A 20,670-nucleotide genomic window follows, 5' to 3' on the forward strand; every position below is an offset into this window, starting at 1 on the left:
TGTGTCTCCCTAGTAAGAACATAATGCATTAACTCGGGAGAGGGTGGCATCTAAATAATAATGTCAGTTTAGGTTTCTCAAAAAAAAAAAAAAAGAGTGTTCTTGTGGTTGAGTCTTGAAATTTGTTTTGAAACAAGAAAAACATTAAAATACTTTAAAACAAACAATAACAAAGCACATAGAAGAGAAGTTGTATCAATGAGCTTGGGTCAGTCATGTCATTAAATGTGTAATATATCTTGAACAACAATAACAAAGCACATAGAAGAGAAGTTGTATCAATGAGCTTGGGTCAGTCATGTCATTAAATGTGTAATATATCTTAAACAACAATAACAAATCTGTGCGATTTGAAATATTTGTACCAATTGTTTTTGTTTAGTGCTATTTCATGCTATGATCCTATCACTACTATCACTACATAGGTACCTTCTCACCATCACCATAGAAACACACACACTCCATAGCAACATTAAAAAGACAGAACAATTTATTATTGATAATGAGATTTTTTGATGTTTGGCAAGAAAATCTATTATAATATAATTAAGGACGATTTCAAACAATCTTTTAGCATTGTTTTAGTATTTCCTAAAATCTGAAGCAACTTATTATGGATATTGAGATTAGTTTACATTTTCCCATGAAAATTTAATGAAATAATAAGTCCAAAAGTAAGTCCAAAGAGAGATACAAATTTGATGTATTATTAGAAGAAAGATTTCAACAATCAGGGTTCAGATGTTTGACATTAAAAATCCAGAACTACCTAGAGCTGTTATTGATACTGAGATTGCTCAACATCGTAGTATGAATATTAAATGTATTATAATTTAGAAGTGCTGATTTTACGTATTGTGATATCATTGATTTGGACATGTTATGTGTATTAATTAATAAGATATGAAGATGATGGAGGATATAAACTTTGATAACTTGAACATTATTTGGGAAAAGAAATAACAAATGCTTGGTATTTTATGTTTATAAGCAATCTAATAAAAACATGAACACAATCCTCATGTTTCTTATATTTTATTAAATTATTTTGACATTCAATCAGGAACAAATTTATAAATACAAATCAGGATAACAAGAAATTCTGAGTTAAAGAGGACATACTTCTTTTTTGTAATTATCTCCCTTTTTACTTCTGGGCATCTAAAGAAAAAATTAAGAAAGATTTTCATTAATTTTATTAAATTATAAAAGTTAAATATACAACAACTAAAAATGACACTACTAAGAGCATACATTAATTTCAGATAGCAATTTAATGAATCTACATATAATATGCATTGCACACATCAGCAGAGTTTTTACAAGAAAGAAAGCTCTGAAGTCCTAACTCAAACAGAGTTTGATGATGATAGTGAATGTTTGTATTATAGGGCAGAATTTACACCGCTACATACACACAAAAATAAGTGATTACTTCATATAATAGTGTTGAAACTAAACTGAAAGGTATTTCTCAGTGTTTGCTAGTTATTCATAATATCCATTGGATAGTTTATATATTACTGGTAATCCTTTCCCACCCAGACCCACTTCCGTCTTTTTGTTTCTTCCCTTATTAAAGAAAAACCCAAGACTAAATTGTGTGTCAACAAATAAAAGCATTTAGTTTGATTTGAAGGACTGATATGACTTATGGGCTGAGGTACTTAGACCAGGTCTTACTGTACACCTAGCCTCAGCTGGGGAAGGTTTAAGGGACAGACCTCTCCCCTAGAGATGGCCAGGTTATGTATAGGATGACAGTCTTCCCTCTGTTGCTACAACAAAGGACACTTGAAGCTGATCAAGTTCAAAGTTCACAACATCAATGGGGAGACCATACTACTGATATTTTTAGCTTTTATCTACCAAACTTTTTTTTGTATTGTGAGGACTTCAAAAAAATAAAAAAATTATCCACAGATATAACCTCCAAGTAAAACTTGTCTCTACTTTGCTTGGGCTGAACTATTTCCTTTTTTAAAAAAACAAAAACACTCCTTTAACAAATAAGTAAGACTCAATAGTACAACTTCCCCAGGATACAAACTCAATCCAGAGGCAAAGCACATTATCAGGATTTTTAGAGTGCTAAACTCCACTCAACTCTAATGGATACCCGACGTTACTTTGGAGAAGTAAAGGCAGTTTGGACATTGTATCGTTAACAGTGGGCCACAGAAATAGATTAAGTGTTACACCATCTACCCCCAATTACAATGGAACTGGCCCGTTCATAAGGTAATTTTAGAAAAAAAAAAAGATTTAAAATCTATATACTATGACCGGAATTCCTAAGTATTCTGGGAATCTAATCTAGCATTTTGCGTAATATTTAATTTTTAATGTAAAAAAACCCCACTCATTTGGGACCCTCACTCTAACTACGCCACTGTATTCTATTTTTAATATTTGTTTTTATTCCATGGTCCATGCATGCTCATTTTTAGCGGCACCCATAAGGCGAAAAGCCTCTATTTGGTTTGTGTACAATGTTCATCTGTCAGATCTCAAAACCCAGAAGTTTAGCTGCAACTGCTACTTTTGTTTTGTTTTCTAACAAAAAAAAAAAAATTTTGTTTTTAAAATCAATTATACAAATGATTTTTTAAAAAATAACCACTTCTTAAACAATGCATAACAAAGTTCACTAAGAAAGATAATGAGATTATTTTGTATTTTAAACTGCTAACAGTTCATATATTATTAATAGTACATTTAGAAATAATCTATTAAAATTATCAAATGCTTTTAAGACTGCGAAGGAGGGTAATGATGTGTGTGGCGCATCTGAATAAGTGAAAAAAAAATGGCGCACGGAAGCAAGAGGTTGTCCACCCCTGGTGTACATCCTCAAAATGTCTCATATTTAAAACTAAGCTCTAAAGAATCTAATAGAACTATAGAAACCTTATTTACTTTCTTCTTCTTTGTTGTATGTTGTTGAAAAATCTGTTGACCTAACCTCTATTATTAGATGTTTTCAATATATTCTGAGTGGGTAAGTTCAAGGTTTATATTGGATTGTAACTACACTCCATCCTTATAACTACACTCCAACTTTAAACACAGATTTAGAATTATAGAATAGAATACCTCTTTCAGACAATGTAAAGCTCATCTGTTTCTATTAATGACTAGCACAATGACCACCTGCTTTAACTTCACCCAACTAATGTCAGGTAACCATTGGAGTTGGTTGGACTCTGGCATGCTCTGACAGTGATGAAATTCAAAAGCCCAGTTTTTCACAGATTCAAACTTGAAACCCACTCAGCCACCACGGCCCCATAGCATTGCTTGCACTTCCATTAGGTACTTACTTGTGCTGACGCAAACAATTTTTGTGAGATCTTTAAGCTGTAGTGAAAGAGCTGTGTAGGAACTGGAACTGAAGACCTGGAGAAAAAAGAATGTTCAATATTGTAATTCTTTTGTTTAGTATTGTACTCTTGTAAGATTTCTCTAATTTTATTGTGAATCAATGAAGAGATCACTTGTCTATTTAAATCATGATCTTCCCCTTGACTGTCGTTGTAGGGGTGCTGTGACAGTTCGCATAATCAAATCCCTCCGCTTTACTGGTTAGTAACAGTTCTCAGTAGGGTAACAAAGATAGGCCAGTCCATTCTTTTATGCTGTATAGCCAGCTTTTCCTTGGAAGACACTTTATTTGTGCTGCCTCTACTGTACCATGAAGGATGAAATTTGACAGTGAGTCATGCCTTACAATATGGCAGAACCAGCTCACTGCCATAAATATTACAATATATACACTCTTAGTTAACTCTTTCAGTACCAAGTTACTCTCATGGAGTAGCTTAGCTAACACAGCTTGTGGGGACCTATTTTCTTTTAAATAAAATAAAAAATGTTAAATTATATAATAAAGTACAAAAGTTATGTTAGTTTTAGTAACTCTAACCATCCAGCAGATTTTTGTTCGTTTAAGAAAACTCAATTGTTTCTATCAAAATAATTCGCACTGAAAGAGTTAAATAACATTAGCGAGAAATCTCAGCACTTAAACAATTTTTTGAAAAAGACTTAAATATTATATATATGGCAAATGAGATTCTAAGTCCTTTGCAAACTTCCAAATAGTACCAGGTTATCTAAAGAAAAATTTCTCCCTTAATATCACATATAAAAAGTTATTAGATGTATGAAAGTTAATTGAAAAAAAAAATTGATGATTTGATTCATTTATATGTTATGTTACCAAAGACAATTTTATGTAATATATGCTATTGCACAATTTTATGTAATATGATATTGCACATCACATTTCTGAATAATGACTTCTCTTGTTTAGAACAAAACAAAATTAAGAAATATATTACCATTTAAAAATATGATTGCCTTAGCAGTGATGTACAAGAAAAACATTAGCTGTGAATATTTTCAAACACTGTTCCAACTGATTATAAAATGATTATTAAGCTTTAACATCTATACAAGTTACACTATGCTCCCACTTAACATTACTAGTTACCTCAGTTTGTTATGAACATTCATCAAATTTCTTTTTACTTCATCTGTAAATCAATCATAGGTTACTATTAATATTCCTATTTACCTGGCTATTTCCGTTGGAAGCTATGCTGGCCAATTCCGCAAGGTCTGCAATTTTCCCCACTCCAATGCCCCAAACGCTGATCCCTTTGGTTTTAGCCAAGTTACCTTGACTCAGAGTCTCAGTCCTAGAGAGGAAATGAAATGCGATTTTTTGTGATGACCAATATCAATAAAGATGTGGGCACTGATGTATATTGACAGCATGGAAATTTGTTTTGTAATGACTAATATAGCTTTAACATCAACTAGGAATCAATTCAGCAATGTTGCCATAAGCAAAATTTAAGGTTGATCAAATTTATAAATGTGTTGACCTATAAAGAAAAAGACTGTTGGTAGATGTAGTTTTTATTATAAACTATAAATACTAGTGAATGAATATTTTACGCAGTTCAAATATATGATATGAACATATAATAATAGAATCACAAGGTACCAAGGTTATAGAGAGAAAAAGGTGAAGAAAACATGGCAAAACAAGATGAGCCCAGAAGAGAACTGACTGACACATGTGAATCGCCGACCGAATCGTAGACCTCAACTGTCAACGTATCTGTCTATCCGGGTCCCACAGGGGACCTGAATTCCAAAACGTGGGCCGTTAACGGATTTCTCACAAACGTTACTAGTACTTGGCACTTGCGAGCGGGAACACTGGTAAGCTGTAAAGCCATAAAGAAGGGGTGACCTCTCATCCGAGCAATGAGTTTCCTGACACATGAGGACATCGGCCTCGTATCGCTCTGCAATTGAATGGACATATATCCATTTCAGCATGAAATGCCGATTCAGATTAAGGTGGACTATCCGAAGCTGTATGCTAGGATCATAACAAAGTACCAAAGTTATAAAGAGAAGAAGGGGAAGAAAATATGGCAAAACATACACGAGTCCAGAAGTGGACTGACTGCAACACAGTGCTATTGCCTAGTGGTGCGAGACCAGATAACTACACTCACTTGAAAGCTCTTTACTTTTTTAAGAACTAAAAAGTAATATTATAGTATCATATGGTGTTTCACATTGCCATATCTAATGTTGATTATGGTCTGTTGTCGTGGTGTCTGTCTGAGGTGAATCAGATTGGGGTATTGTAAGAGGATAACAAGAACTGTTTAGTAACTTAGATGCAGTGTCTATAGTGGGCAGGATGCGTGGGATTTAATAATCTAACTTCCACTGATTTATTTATTTATCATCTTAACAAATGAAGGTTTAAAGGCATTCATCTAATAAAACTTCTCACCTGTTAGTGGACTGTCCATCTGTTATGATAAGGATGGCCTTGTTCACCTGTGACCTAGTTGAGTTGTCCAGCAACTCTATTGCTTTCTTGATAGCCAGGTGGGTAAATGTTGAGCGATCAGGATAATCAAAATTTCTGACACCTGTAGTGATGTATTAAAGATAATATTTATTTCATTGTCAGACGAGACAAAGAAACACTATATAGATTGAGAATACAATAAACAATATGCTTAAATTTGTGAAAATACCTAAATAACCAGAATCTTGGTATTTAAAAAAAACATTGACAGTTTCATATGGAAACATAAAATTTAAGGCTTTCTTAGAATAAAAGTTACCAGACTTATTTAATATTAAAAAAACAAAACAACAACATAAAAACCTGTTTGAAAAACATCCTTTGCTGACTGAAATGGCATAAAACTGTCAACATCATCACTATAAACAATAGCAGCCACTCTAGTGTAGGATGGCCCAAACTCCAAACTATCAACAGCTGATAAAAGTAAAAATAAACGTTGAAACAGTTCTTACATAAGTATTTTATCACAATACAATATATAACAACTAAAAAAAAAATAATATGGTGTGAAATTATTGTAATGGTCTGAATGCAAAATTCAATGAAGATATAAAAAGAATAATCAAACTTAATTAAAGTTTGTAATAAAAAATTTTTTTTATCGCTAGCCAAAATGAAGTAAAAACTATAAAAAACAATAATTCTATAAATATGTATGACCCATAATATTAGAGCAAGAGAATTGAAAAATAAATTCAACAACTTTAACAATAAAATATATGAAAAAAGGTTAATTACTTTTGTTTTTGTTTTGCAAGTTTTAGGGGTTCATTCAGTAACAAAAAAAATATTTGTCTATTACAGCTCTATATCAATCAGTTTCAGAAAACAAAAGATTTTACTTCACGGGAGTGAATGTCTTTACTTACCATTAGCCACAGTTTGAAGAGCAGATCTGAATGTGTCTTCACCCACACTGTTTGAACCGTCAATCAGAATGACAAGATCCAGGTAGTTGTAACATTTCCTTCCTGGGTCATAAACACACAAATGGATATAATAAATATATATGTCCAATTACATTCATACCTAATACATATAGAACTTCTCAATACATAATCATCATTTAAGTTACAGTGGAGGGAGCAAGAAGAAAGAGTCCAAAACAAACATAGTCATTCATCTTGACAAACTATTTATAAGCAGCTCAGACACTTGTACATTTAGTTAACCTTAGAGACTTTGGAATAGACCTCAATACAAAACTCCTATTTATGCATTTATGTGATGGTCACAATTTACCAACATAAATTTAAATAGTTTAATTATAATTTAACATACACATATACTAAAAGTTCTCAATTATAGAGATTCTGCATCAAAAAGAAAATTAAGACATTCTAAGCCTATTATAGTCTCCAAAGAGTTTCCACCTGAGAGCTAAATCAAATTAGTGTTTCAGTTCTTTAAAAATTGAAATAATACACATATGTAGTAAAATGATTCATTTTTCTATAGTGCATGCTCTGTGGCTTATTGTGCCTGATAAGATCATTATTATAAATTATATATAAATATTATAAAATATTATAAAGACATGGAAGGGACATTTATGAAATACTATTTTAACACGATCAGCTAAATTTGAGGAAAATCTCAAATGTTATAAAATAATTGCACTGGGATTTAGACTTAGGTTAGTTGACTAGTAGTTTAAGTTACTTAGCTATATAAAGCTTTGCATATAACAGCTCAAAGGTGTATAGTATATATCATAGTATAATATTATTTATGGAAATATATTTATTCAATCACCATATTTTTAAACGTTGTACAACTTACCGCAGGCCTCGTAAGTAACAAGTTTCAACTTTTCAGAAAATTCTTGATAATCAGCAAGAAGATATGTCTGAAAATCATTAAGAACAAAAGAGAATTTTACAATTATATAGATGGCAATAAATGTTGAATTATAAGTCTTTCCTAAAGCTATGAAAGCAACATAACATTTCCCTTGACCAATGGAGAGTCTACCAACATGTACTATTTATTTTACTTACTTACTATACTAGTCTGCATGCTGGTATATTTTATATCCCCCCACTCATAGGACACATGCTATATATTAACTTAAATGTCAAAAGCAGAAAACAAATAGTATTTTTTTTTGTAATCCAAATTAAATATTGAAACAATAAATTCAAATGAAATAAAGATATTATTAAGTTTTATTTTCATGCCTGTGTTATCTCTATATCTGTCATTAAATCTTAACACTAGAAGACTCAAATTTTGAGCAAAGAAAAAAACACTAGACAGTGTTCAAAATATTTTATATATGGCTCCTTTTGTCTCGAAAGGCAATGGATGCGCCCAAATGAGTCACTGGTTTTGGCTTAATCTTGAGACGGGGCAGAATCTGGTGTGGCTAATCAAGCCAATTCTAGAACGGCAGACTTTGCCACAATTCGTACATGTGTATGCCTCTGATTTAGGGCTAGCAGACAGGGCAGCTTTCTTTTTATCCCTCTTGATTAAAGCCGCTTCAATTCTTTTGTTCTCAGCAAGGGTTGTCCCAGCACGCACAGTCTGTCTCCATGCACTCCGGTCTTTGGCTATGTTTTCCCACATACTTTCGCTGATGCCTGAGGCTCTCATGTCTCACTTGCAGACATCTCTATATGTTAGTCTTGGGCGGCCCTTGGGTCTGACTCCTTCCACAAGCTCAGCATATAAGATATCTTTCGGGATTCTGCCATCTGGCATGCGGGTGACATGTCCGAGCCATATTTTAAAATGTTAAATTTATTGCAAACAAAGAGATCATCTATTTTTAGCGTTACGAGGATTACTTTGCTCAGTGGGAAAGAATCTATTAAAAACAAGATTGGCAGCTTGGCTACATTTTACTCTATGTTTAAATTCCACATAAGCTACAAAAAGGATACAAGAAGGGATACATCATCCCTAACCTATATGTTCTGTCTGCTCTGCAGACTGGACTTACCTGGTTTTTTCCATTACTGGCTATGCTCTCAAGTTCAGATTGGTCAACAGCCTTGGAGACTCCAATAGTCCAGATGTTGATGAACTTACTTTTAGCTACAGTAGCTTCATAAATAGTTTGGTCTCTGAGGTAAATGACAATAGATACAATAACATCTTAAAAGTTTTATAAATGATGCCTGTCATTTAAAACATCTACTATTCTACAGGCTAGAAATAAGATACATTATATTGGCTATGAGCTTAGAATTTTAGAATAATTAATCCTGTTATTTTTTTCTGAACAATTCTTTCCAAGTAGTTCTATTATTAGTATCCAAGTTAAGCAATTTTTTTCTCTAAAAATTTTGTTTGAGAATCTTGTGCCCTAACCACTCAGAGTCACTAGGCAGTTGTTTAGTTATTACCTATACCTTAGGCCAGCTCTGATAATAGATCTGTGTTTTACATTTAAAAATTAATAAGGGTACTTTTGTTTTCAATAGAAGTCTATGGCCATGCACATGATTGTAAACACTGTTTACATTTTCAGCTGTCAGTACAAAATCAAATGTGTTCACAATGTACACAAAAAAATGTGAAAAACACATTTTCTCGCCAGTCCTTTAAATAAAGAATATAAAATTCAGAAATTCAACTAGCTTTGAAATCCCAATGTGGAAGCAGTGAGTTTTGCCACTTAGCTTTTACCCATAACCAGATGGATAAGATAATAATGGAAATGTCTTTGATTCTGAAGAGTACAGTGTTTTGCATGACTATGAAAACCCAGTTGCGACCTGCATATTTTTCTGTATCTCAAGCAAACAAAGCTGTTGTCTAACAGCAGTCAATTTGAATTTTCTTTTGAGAGCTTTTCTTGGGAGCTCTTCAACCATTTTATTGAAAATGCAAGATAAAGCCAAGCACCACCTACATATAAACACATGAAAAGTAACAAATTCTAGAGCTCTGATAGTTTAAGATAATTATTGGTAATGCCACCAACCTGTTGTTTGACTGTCCATCTGTTATTAAAATAATCATCATGTCAGCATCTCTTCGGTTGGCAGTCAGAATTTCTGCAGCCTTGTTGATGCCCAAGTGAGTAGAGGTCGTCTCATCAGGATACACTAAGTTTTTAACACCTTCAGAGGGAGGAATAATACATTTCAAAATGTATGTTATGCAAAAAGCAATAGTCCTATACATTTACTGGGTTGTGTTTTTGATGAGGGAGATACTTTTAGCCTTATAATTAGCAAAGCATTTTTGCTCATTTCATTTAGTAATGACAATTAATTTTTTTTTTACACTTTTTTTAAATTTAAAATTTATGTTTAAATTCAATATCTTTAAAAACCTTTAGGAAGCAGATGATTTTAGCAAGTAAAAAACAAAAGTTAAGTAAAACATAATATTCACAACCTGATTTTTATGATTATATAATTAATGATAGAAACTAATGGAAAGGACTGTAGTAAAAGGTACAGGCAAACTGCAGATAGACTTATAGCTTTGAAAAGTGTATAAGCTTAATGGTTTTGTTTGAACAAATTAAGTACAAGGTTTTAACAAAAACAACAAACAAAAAAAACTTCATGTTATTTTTTTTATCTCTGTGCAGCTCAAATTAATGAATATTAACTTGTGAATGAGATGAGTATGTCCGTTAATGTCTATGAAGTGAAGTGCCCTTTCAGACCTTGAAATCTATAGGGCAGATGATGTAAAGATCATCTATTTCTCTGGCCACAAGGGAGCCAATATGCCAGCACAGCAACAAACAACTTGAAATTTTTCCAACTAATGTCAGGTACCCATAAGATTGGGATGGACTTCGGGCACATTAGCACTAAAGTCCCATAATTAAAAATCTTAGTCCTTACTGAGATTCAACTCAGGAATCCTTTTCAGAAGCCAAAGTCTTTTCTTATCAGCCACTGCTTCGACTAATGTCTGTATTGGCTACTTAATGATCTAAACATGTGAACTGTCTATCGAGCATATTTCATATGCTCACATATATGAACTGGCCAATCAAACTTTAAGGAATACATTTTAAATAAACAAACAAACAAGATTAAAAAATAAACATGTACATTTCCTTTGCTAAAATTACTTCTTTGATATAAGAAATTTTTTTTTTTCATTAATAGAAGAATTTGAAACAATTAGATGAATTAATAAACTTACGTATTTTAAAAGTATTGCTATCTGTCTGGAGACCAATACTGTCAGAGACATTTGTACTGAAAAGCACCACACCCACACGAGTGTCCTCTGGTCCCACAACAAAAATGTCCACAGCTGGAAAGTAGACAAAATTATAAACTAATAATGAAAACCTGTCAAAATTTACTAATAAATACCCAGACTTCAGTCTTTGAAATCTGATGTGCATAAATTAATGGTAAGGTTCTTGAACTAACTGTAATTAATAAACTACCCTTTTACACTGTTTAAACTACAGTTGACTTTTAAAATTCAGATGGTTACGCCATCCGGCGTGGTGTCAGATTACCAAAGGGAAACTGTACTGCAAAGAATTTAGCAGTACATATCAAGAGAATTATATTTATGCTGTGCAGGTTCTCTTAGCCACCCATTGCAGTAACCTTTTATAGAAACATTTCAACATGGACAAATCAATATAACAATTTAATTTAAAATGCTACTTCAAATCTTAACATTAAAACATGTTAATCAGCCATATATGATATATAAAAAAAGGAAAGTCATAGATGTAGATCTTTTTTTGTTGTTCCAAAAGGACAATTTGTTTTAATTAAATATTTAATGCACACTGTTTACATAATTTAAGAAAAAAACAACAACTAATAGATTTCAAAGAACAAACCCTACGTTTTTTAACTTTCTAAATTTTTTAGTGTACTTTAAGATTTAACAAGATTTAGAGCCTACATTTAGATTTTAAGTATGACGAATTTAAATCTACACTAAAAAATTGATAGAAAATGATAAAGTTTCTAAGTTGACAGCTCTTACCATTGGCCACAACTTCTAAAGCTCCTTTGAAGTTATTTTCTCCAACGCTGTTGGAACCATCAAACACAAAGACCAAATCCAATTTACGCCTGCATATAGGAGCTGTAAATATAATTGAAAAAAATAATACTCTAAACTAGCCTAGAAGAAGATAAAGGTTGTAAACTAGATACCATCTAGTAACATGCTTAAAGCCATGTCTTGATTGTTTCCACCTATTTATAGTCTTCTTGATCTACTGCTAAATCTAGTGTATGTTCATGGTTGTGGAAGGTGGTGAAGAAAGACAGATTTCAATTTTTGATGGTTGACACCCATTTGAAATTCATCCTTACCAAACTGGACATGAGACATTCAGAAACAATGAATAGAACAATTGAAATAATTTCTTTATTTATCAGTGTTATACAACAAGAAAGCGGTCAAGTTGAGTTTTGAGATGTTACCCAAAACAGAGGTCAGATGAAACATGGCATAGGGTAAAAAGTCACACACTAACAAAAAATCACCTAAGTATGATACAGGTAAAATAAATATAAAAAATTAAACAAGACTTTGTCCTGGCTGTGCTATGCCTTGTGCGAAAATCTGGTGCTCCAGCTTATAAATCCTGTTTTGGTGTTGCTTCTTGAAAAAGAGAGCTCATCATATCCATCTCTTTCCTAAATGTATTAAGTCCAACCTGATATTTGATTTCTTTTCCCTTTTTTAAAAAAGTTGCTAGAACATCTATAGTCTTTGATACATATAATGGTGACAAGTTCTATGTCCATTTTCTTCTTCTGACTATGATGCACATCTATTACTTTCAACATTAACAGAAAATTCAGATTCTGTGTCATTGATATCATTATCAGTAGACATCTTAATATACCTTCTTGAAGCCATAAAGAAGCAGGCACTATAATGGGTGCTAATTCTTGTCCTTTTTTTGCAATCTGCTTGACTGATTTTTGTTAAACAGTTATTTCCGTTTCATCTGCATCCATAATTTGATCACAAGGGAATCATTTTTACATCACTTTTTCCAAATAGAGAACGTCCATATAGTGCTAGTTTAAAGAGGACATACGCTGAATAGATATTGCTTCTAGTGTGTGCATAGAAATATTGACATTGTTTCTCTTCATAAGACCAGAGGCCCATTCAACTCCAGCATGCAAATTTTAAGATCCAAGTTTTTGGACACTTCTACTTAGATTTCTGCTAGACATAAAGCTCATTCTCTTAGATCTATCATATCTATATTTAGCCAATGAAAACTCTTTGAAGTGGTGATAAGATATTTCTAGAACATTTTCTTTGCCTGTTTGTAGCCAAAACTTTGCTCATGAATCTAAACTGGTATTTTTCTTCTTACTAAAGATTAACTTAGTGACTTGAAAAGCCTTGAGTAATTACAGCATCAACAACTAATTGCATGGTCTCTTTGTAGAAATCTCATATTAAGGTGTGATTATAATTTCTCATGATCTGTGCAAAAGTAAAACAATGTAATACAACAATGTATCCTATAACTATATGATATGAGAGACTTAATTAGATCTACTAGATCTATAAATTAATAAAAATTAAAGAGGATCAGCCTCAGGAGTAATTCTTATGACGTATGATGATCCTAGAAATATATTTTTTCATGAGTAATTTTAACAAATGAAATACTTGATAAAAAGTCAAATCCATTTTTGAAAAAAACAAATAGGCCTAAGTATGCCGCCTTGTCCTTCAAGACAGGAAGTGGAAGTACTTTTCTTTTGCCACTGTTGTTTCGCCATTTTTATTGCGCATTTAATTATGTCTGTGTTCTCTATGAGTTTTAGCCAATCAGTGCCAGTGGCATTACTAGGTGCGGTTAACACAGAGTGACCCCCCTCCCCATCAACTTTTACCCAAAATTTTCCTAACAAAATTATCGTTAGTATTTAACTAATTTTCGAAATTCACTTAATGTTTCACAACTGTAAAATTAGGAGTCAGTTTTAATTATTTTTTTTTATATGTTATGCATGATTAGGTTGACTTAAGAACACGTGTAGGACGTAATCATCTTCGATTTTGAAGTAACGTCTATATTTCATAAGATAAGATAAGATAATAGAACCCTGACTAAAATAGACGTCGGGATTAGGGGAAGATCCGGTTTTTCTACAATTCTGGTTGTGCGGTTTGCACGCTGGACTGTCGTTTGGATTTATCGATGGTCTCGGGTTCAAACTCTGCCCGCTCCCATCCCCCGTCTTCCTGCGGGAGGTTTGGACTAGGAAGTAAAATATCTAGAACCTAGATCCATAAACTAGCATAATTATATTTGGTATCTGTCACAGCCTCGTTTGACATTGAGTGTTATTTGTTCTCCTTGGGTCATGAAGGTGAAAAGCACGAGAAAAACTTCTGGATTATAAGAGGAAGTAAGAATCATTAAACTTAATTTGAGAGTAGTTTCCTGTACTCGGAACGGTACAGACGTTTGAGAATTGTTTTGTTATCCGCTGTGATGCGGACGTGATTTACTAGTGAAATTGTATGTACACCTATTCTAGAAGACTTCTGCTATGTTACATTGTTTGATGTAGGCTACTGATTTTATTTTGGATTATACTCATTGTCTTTATGTAACTACCATGAAGGATGTCATGCCATTTCTTATTTAACCTAGTGATTTGTAACTGAATGCTTAAAGTTGCAGTATTATTCTCTTTTATTCTCATTTAATAAACCTTATTTCGTCAGCTGAAATGGCCATTGCTTATAGTGACATCTTTTCTACTTCTAGACAAGAGGTTTAGTCTAGATTTTAATAGTTTCTAGGTCTAAAATTATTATCTATAGTTATGACAAGATATGTGCCCAGATTTAGATGTAGGCCCATTAGAAAATACTATTGTTGAACTATATTATCTATGGTTGGTTACCGTTAGTTATTGATCTAGATGCATAGATTTAGATATATGACTATTTACAAAAGGCTGAACTTAATTGACAAATATTCAATTTATATCACCATGATTCATAAAGATATTATTTTAGAAATTAATATTCAATCTTTTGAACTGCTAGGGTCGAAATTCAATAGAGGAACACACAATTCATTGTAGTCCCTTTAACATTTTAACAGTTTCCATCGAGCAATTTTTGTGTGTGATTTGGCAGTAATGCCATCTGGCAGGCAAATTGAACCTTCTAAGGGGTGTTTAAGCTGAAAAGTGTGAGTCGTGAGGGGTAAATCATTAATTGCATGTTTAAAAACGTCAGGGGTTGTCATTGTTAGAAAAAAGGGCAAAAAATATCAAAGTGGGTTAGGGGAATGGATTCCGGTCAAAAAGCAGCATAGAATATAGGATATTAAATATTTGGATATTGAATTGAGAAGCCGAAGAAAAGTCAAAGATATTGCATTATAGTACTTTTTGTTGTTGTTGTGACTCAGCAATAAATGGACAAGGCGAATCTAATGAGTCAGTTTCAAAGCTCGTGTCTCAAACAAAGAAATCATATGCCGAACTGGGACTCGACCACTTAATGACGTTGTGACCGAACTTAGCATGAGGTTTGCGGCTCATGCCCTTAGAAAGCGAGCCGTTCCAATTTAAGTATACCAGAAGGTGCGTCCTGTGTTTAGAATCCCTCAACTCAAGAAAGCGAAGAAACTAGAACTGACGTAAAATAGATCCGTGAGGTTTTAAGTAAACGAGTATTAACATCTGATTAAAGCAGCGGTTCTCAACCTTTTAAACTCGGCGACCCCTTTTTACAATCCCCCACTTTGCCGCGACTCCCCCCCCCCTGCTCACATACACAGCAATAGAAGAATAGACAAAACAATCCACTTTTTCGATGGTCATTGGCGACCCCTGGCAAATCGTCAATCGACCCCCAAGGGGGTCGCGACCCACAGGTTGAGAACCCCTGGATTAGAGTAACACCATTAGTAAAATCTCTTAATTTAGTGACGCTTCATAGCGTAGGACTAAAGAGTAAAGTAGCGATGCCAGTTAGAATTGTGGACATGTACACAATATTAAGATCTAAAATTTAATTTTTCATCTTTCTATAATTGTGTCGTGCAAATTTGATGGTCTATGTGTTCACAGCAATCTTCACCGAAGTAAATGAGCATTAATCTCACGTAATATCCAGTATCTCTATTTTCTAATTTTCATTTTATTTTTAAAAGCATATCCTTAAGGTTAAGACATTGGGACAAAATTTAAAACTTTTCTACCTGGCTGTTCACAAGCAAGTGTCGTTAGATTCTTCAGTTGTTCAGACAGTTGAACGTAATCCTTATGTATACTTGTCTTTTAAAATGAACAAAAGATATTTCACAAATCAAGCAAAAGTATTAAGCAAGTCATCAAGGTTTAATTAAAAAAAATAATTACAAATCTAAGAACATATATTCGAAATGTTATTTAACCTTCGTTAGAATATGCATCCTTTGTTTGAGAACCCTTCAACTCAAGAAAACATAAAGAAACTAGAACAAATGCTAAATAGAGCCACGAGTTTACTAACAAATGAATGCTTTTGACAAAATCTAGAGTAAACAATGCAATTAAAAAAAAAACGAACCGTTTTTGGTATGGATTCCCAGTGCTCAACAATGACTACATATAGACTTATTTCAATATATTATGCATTACATTATACCAAATTGTTCAATATAAAATTCCTTTCCTCTAGGCCTGTATAAATAGCTAGCTATTTGGTGTATCCGGTGTACAAAAGGACGTGTCAATAAGATATGTTTCTTTAAAAGGTTTAAGATAGTCATAAACATAAATTATATTTTATGTCTATATAGATCAAGATACCTTAGACCTATATATATTGTATCTAGACTGGACATGGAGATCTTTTAACACTACAAAAATAAAAAGTTGAAACAAGGTGTTGTATTGTAAAGTAGTTATAAGAAGTTAAGTTTTGTTTTTTTTCAACCCTCATCTATGTAGCATATAATTTATTGTTTAGATCTAGATCTAGTAATTGAACATCGAAAAAAAAAAAAAAGAGCAATCTCGTGTCATAATTATTATTTTGCAATTTTTAGATACATAATCTAGAAAGATATTGGTAATAAATCTATTTAAATGTACATAAGAGGACTAAAATAAATAGACGTGAATTATGTCGATCTATAATAACTGGTGCATTATTTTAATGGAAACTAAAAGGAAACGGCTTTATTTCATGAATTTGCATGAATATATAGTTCTGTGATTAATACATAACAATATATATATATAGGTCTGTGAGTTGATCGATCGCGGATAAAAATTTGTTTCCGTTTTCCTGTCTAGATATAATATATATATATAGGTCTGTGGAAGATAGAGCACTTTTTAGAACCGCTGAATCAAATATTCTAAGCTCTTTCCGTTTGTAGCACATTTAAAAATTGAATATGGAGGAAGCGTTAGTTCTAGCGTTATGAATTGAAAAAAAAAAAAACGTATTTAAAACGAAATAGTCGACTACGTAGCGTTAACAAATGAGACATGATAGGGAGATCCTCTGCCACGGATGGAGTTATTGTTAACATTATAAGCTCTTTTCTACTCACGCTCAATTTAGCGACCTTGGCATTGTTTACTCTAGAAGTGAAAATTTCCGTAACTCAATACAAAACAAAGGAAACTAGTTCAGAAAAAAACGCTAAATATTATATGCATATTTTTGAAAACCAATTAGAAAACAACAAAAGTGTGCAACTTAAAAAAAAAATAAAAATAAATTAGAACGGCAAGCATTTCATACAAATTGAAATTCAGATGCCAACTCACGACATTGTCATCTCTCTCCAGAGACATGTTGTTATAAAACAATGTTTCCGTTACGTCATCTTCATGAACTATTGTAATAGACTTAGGAGATTTCAATCGGTTTATGTAAGTTAATTCAAATGCGCACAGAAGATAAGATTACTTCTACGTAGCCTAGTTTATAGGCTGTGCAATTATAAGAGATGTGTGCCTTTTACAGAAGACTCTCGAAACCCCTTTTTCACCAATAACGAAGGGCCAAACAAAAAAAAATGCTCATTTGGAAAACAATAAAAAAAATTATGTTTACCTGTAGTTGTCTGTTGGTAGCAAGGTCATACAGCTCATTCTCGCTGATAGCATCCCCAACTCCTACAGCCCAGATGTTGATCCCCAGGGATCTGGCATACTGAGCCGCTTGCTTCGTTTTGAGTCTGAAATAATACAATTGTAAAAAAAAAAAATATATGTGATATCACAAGGTCCTCAGGGCTTGCAAAGACCTTCGTTCAGGGAATATTATCAAGAAAAGAAGAAGAGGCAGACAGAGAAAGCGATGGGAAAACAACATAAAAAATGGGCGTGACTTCCATTGAAAGAGATTCTATCCAGGGTAAAAGACATAGAAGAATAGAGAAAGATGGTCAAAAGATCTTGTGTGGTGCCCTAACGCCCAACAGACTAAGGGAAGATTAAAAAAAAATTACATATACTTATAACATTGTAGTAAAACGATCCTATAAAGTTACTATCAAGTCATTAAATTACTTAATCTCGTCTCAACTCCATCTTCTTCATCATAAAAAAGGGTAGAGAAAAGTGCTAGCTAATCTTCATTCTTACTTGTCGTCTGATTCACCGTCTGTTATGATAATCATGACTGTGGAGACGTTGGTGCGCCTTTGTGACGTGAGGAGATCCACGGCTGCCGCAATTCCCAAATCTGTGGCCGTGGACTCATCGGGATAGTCCGAAGCGTTCACCTCTAAGAACAAACAAACAACACATTGACAAACACATTTTTTTTTATAACGCAGCGTTAATAGTTAGAGAATGTAAAGAAATGCTAAAAAAAAATATCAAGAAATAGGGCAAGCTTAATGAAGTCTCAAGGAAGGAAGATGATATTGGTCTATGAAGAGCTAGCATTCGATAGCAACTGAAAAAGGCAGCTGGTGAAATCTCACTTAATCGAAGAACAAACATTTAAGACCAGAAGAATAACACTTGCCAGGCACAGACGTCGAAAAGAAAACTGAACTAGACTTCCGATAGACATCTGCTTTATATGCGTTAGATGTGGCTTTTGGCTTTTCAAATTTAAAGTCAATGTTACAAAACAAAAAGCTTTAAAGCACTCACTTTGTTTAAACATGTATACATCTGTCTGCAGAGGTATCGATACTGTGACGTCTTTACTGTAGACCACCGCCCCGACTCTTGTTTCATTAACTCCAATAGACAGACCATTAACAGCTAGCAAAGCAATTAATAATATTTATTGTTCTTTATTAAAGACATCAGTATGATAACAAGCGCTCAAGTTTACAATGTATAAAGTAGCTTATTGTGAAGAAACAAGTCCTTTTACGTTTAAAGTGCCTTTTAATTGTGTAACATTTCATCATAACATATATACACGGCAAACGTTATATACAGATACCCAACTTCACTCGCTGACTTTCTCTCTTCTTGTTTACACAATCGTCACTTCCCCTAAGTCCCCTAACTCTCGATACCTAACACTTGACCGTGTGTCACGGTTGACCACACAGTAACCGTGTCACAACTCTTATAAAACAACGATTAGTAAACAACATCATAGACTAAATCGTACCACTGATGGAGGTATCTATTCGTTAAGACCATAGGGAACATTCTTCCATTTTGTGGTGCTTGACATTTTCCCCAAAACAGAAGCTGCGGGGTCAGGAGTAGAGTACTCTGCGTGCCCGAGCCTGAGGCCCCCTACTCTGGACACGGAGCCTATTTGGGTCTGCTCTTGCTCGCTTTTTTTATATAAATATGAGTTTTTCGTATGATTCTATGGTTAAGATCGTAGGCGGCTTAACTTTGTTGTCTTGGGGGACAATGTCATCTCACTTATGCTTGTGTCACCATCCGAATATCGCTGCCACAGTTTGGCAAAAATAGTTTCCTGCAAGACTGGAGTGGGTTAGTGTTGTAACGGATTATTGAGAGCTTATCCGAGCGCTGTGAGCTACCCCAGCGCGGGTCGGAGCCCCGCCGCCAAGCACTATTTCTGGTACTGAAAGCCAACAAGATGCATATTCTGAGGTATCTACGGTGCCTTATCCTGATATTAAAAAGTTTTATTTCAAAAACCTTATGTGCTAATTTTACTGATATAGATCCTCCCTCGTCGTTCGGCGCATTGGGCAGCAAGCTGCTTTCACAAAAATCTGTCATTGGCAATGTCTGAAGCCTCTTCCTACCTACTCTAAGGACTTCCATGAAAGTGTGACGCCAAGTTGTACTAGTATGTCCCTGTTTACTCTTTCCTTGTAATGGCCTCCATGTTATCATAACTCTTATTATGCGTAATTCATTTTCTTGGAGAACATGTCCCGCAAACCTCATGCGACGCTCTGTCACAACCTTACCAAGGGGTCGACTCCCAGTTCGGCATAGGATTTCCTTGATTGAGACCCGATCTCTATAACTGACTCCTAAAATCTGTCTTAGCCATCTTTGTTGAGCCACATTTAGTGTTTTTCAATTTCGGCAGATAACTATTCACTGCACATTATTAATGGAGCCCAGCCACTGGTAGAAATTTTGTAACCTCTCTTGGCTACGCTCTTGGAATTAGGTGACTTTAGTTTGCTTTCGATTTTATATCGAAAAGGGAAGTTTTATCATCAAAATCATCTGTTGGGGGTTTTTAAACTAACTAATCTCTGGAGTTATTTTTACAACAAATTCAAAACCCCATTGGCTTGGCAACGCTTATGAAATTTTGAGTGTGTAATTTGCTTTTTTTTTGTATATATTGAAGAGTTGTTTTTTTTAACATCAAACCCCGCTGAAGGGGGGTTTAAA

At 33.6% G+C, this 20,670-nt stretch overlaps 1 protein-coding gene across 3 annotated transcripts in view; it reads right to left on the minus strand.

Annotated features, from left to right (window-relative positions):
• Positions 1–1,019: 1,019 nt before the first annotated feature.
• Positions 1,020–20,670, minus strand: part of LOC106076078 (cartilage matrix protein-like) — a 32,317-nt gene continuing 12,666 nt past the window's right edge. For all 3 annotated transcript variants that reach the window (XM_056043833.1, XM_056043832.1, XM_056043831.1), the window contains 15 exons: positions 18,970–19,083; positions 18,451–18,592; positions 17,918–18,041; positions 16,065–16,140; positions 11,843–11,944; positions 11,030–11,143; positions 9,843–9,981; positions 8,856–8,979; positions 7,691–7,757; positions 6,778–6,879; positions 6,209–6,322; positions 5,825–5,966; positions 4,580–4,703; positions 3,324–3,399; positions 1,020–1,161 (listed from right to left, as the gene is read on the minus strand). In XM_056043833.1, the coding sequence (XP_055899808.1) occupies positions 1,148–1,161; positions 3,324–3,399; positions 4,580–4,703; positions 5,825–5,966; positions 6,209–6,322; positions 6,778–6,879; positions 7,691–7,757; positions 8,856–8,979; positions 9,843–9,981; positions 11,030–11,143; positions 11,843–11,944; positions 16,065–16,140; positions 17,918–18,041; positions 18,451–18,592; positions 18,970–19,083 (1,574 nt within the window). In that variant the 3' untranslated portion in view covers positions 1,020–1,147. The remainder of the gene's footprint in view (positions 1,162–3,323; positions 3,400–4,579; positions 4,704–5,824; positions 5,967–6,208; positions 6,323–6,777; positions 6,880–7,690; positions 7,758–8,855; positions 8,980–9,842; positions 9,982–11,029; positions 11,144–11,842; positions 11,945–16,064; positions 16,141–17,917; positions 18,042–18,450; positions 18,593–18,969; positions 19,084–20,670) is intronic.

This window comes from Biomphalaria glabrata, chromosome 10, assembly GCF_947242115.1.
Source record: "Biomphalaria glabrata chromosome 10, xgBioGlab47.1, whole genome shotgun sequence".
Taxonomy (NCBI): domain Eukaryota; kingdom Metazoa; phylum Mollusca; class Gastropoda; family Planorbidae; genus Biomphalaria; species Biomphalaria glabrata.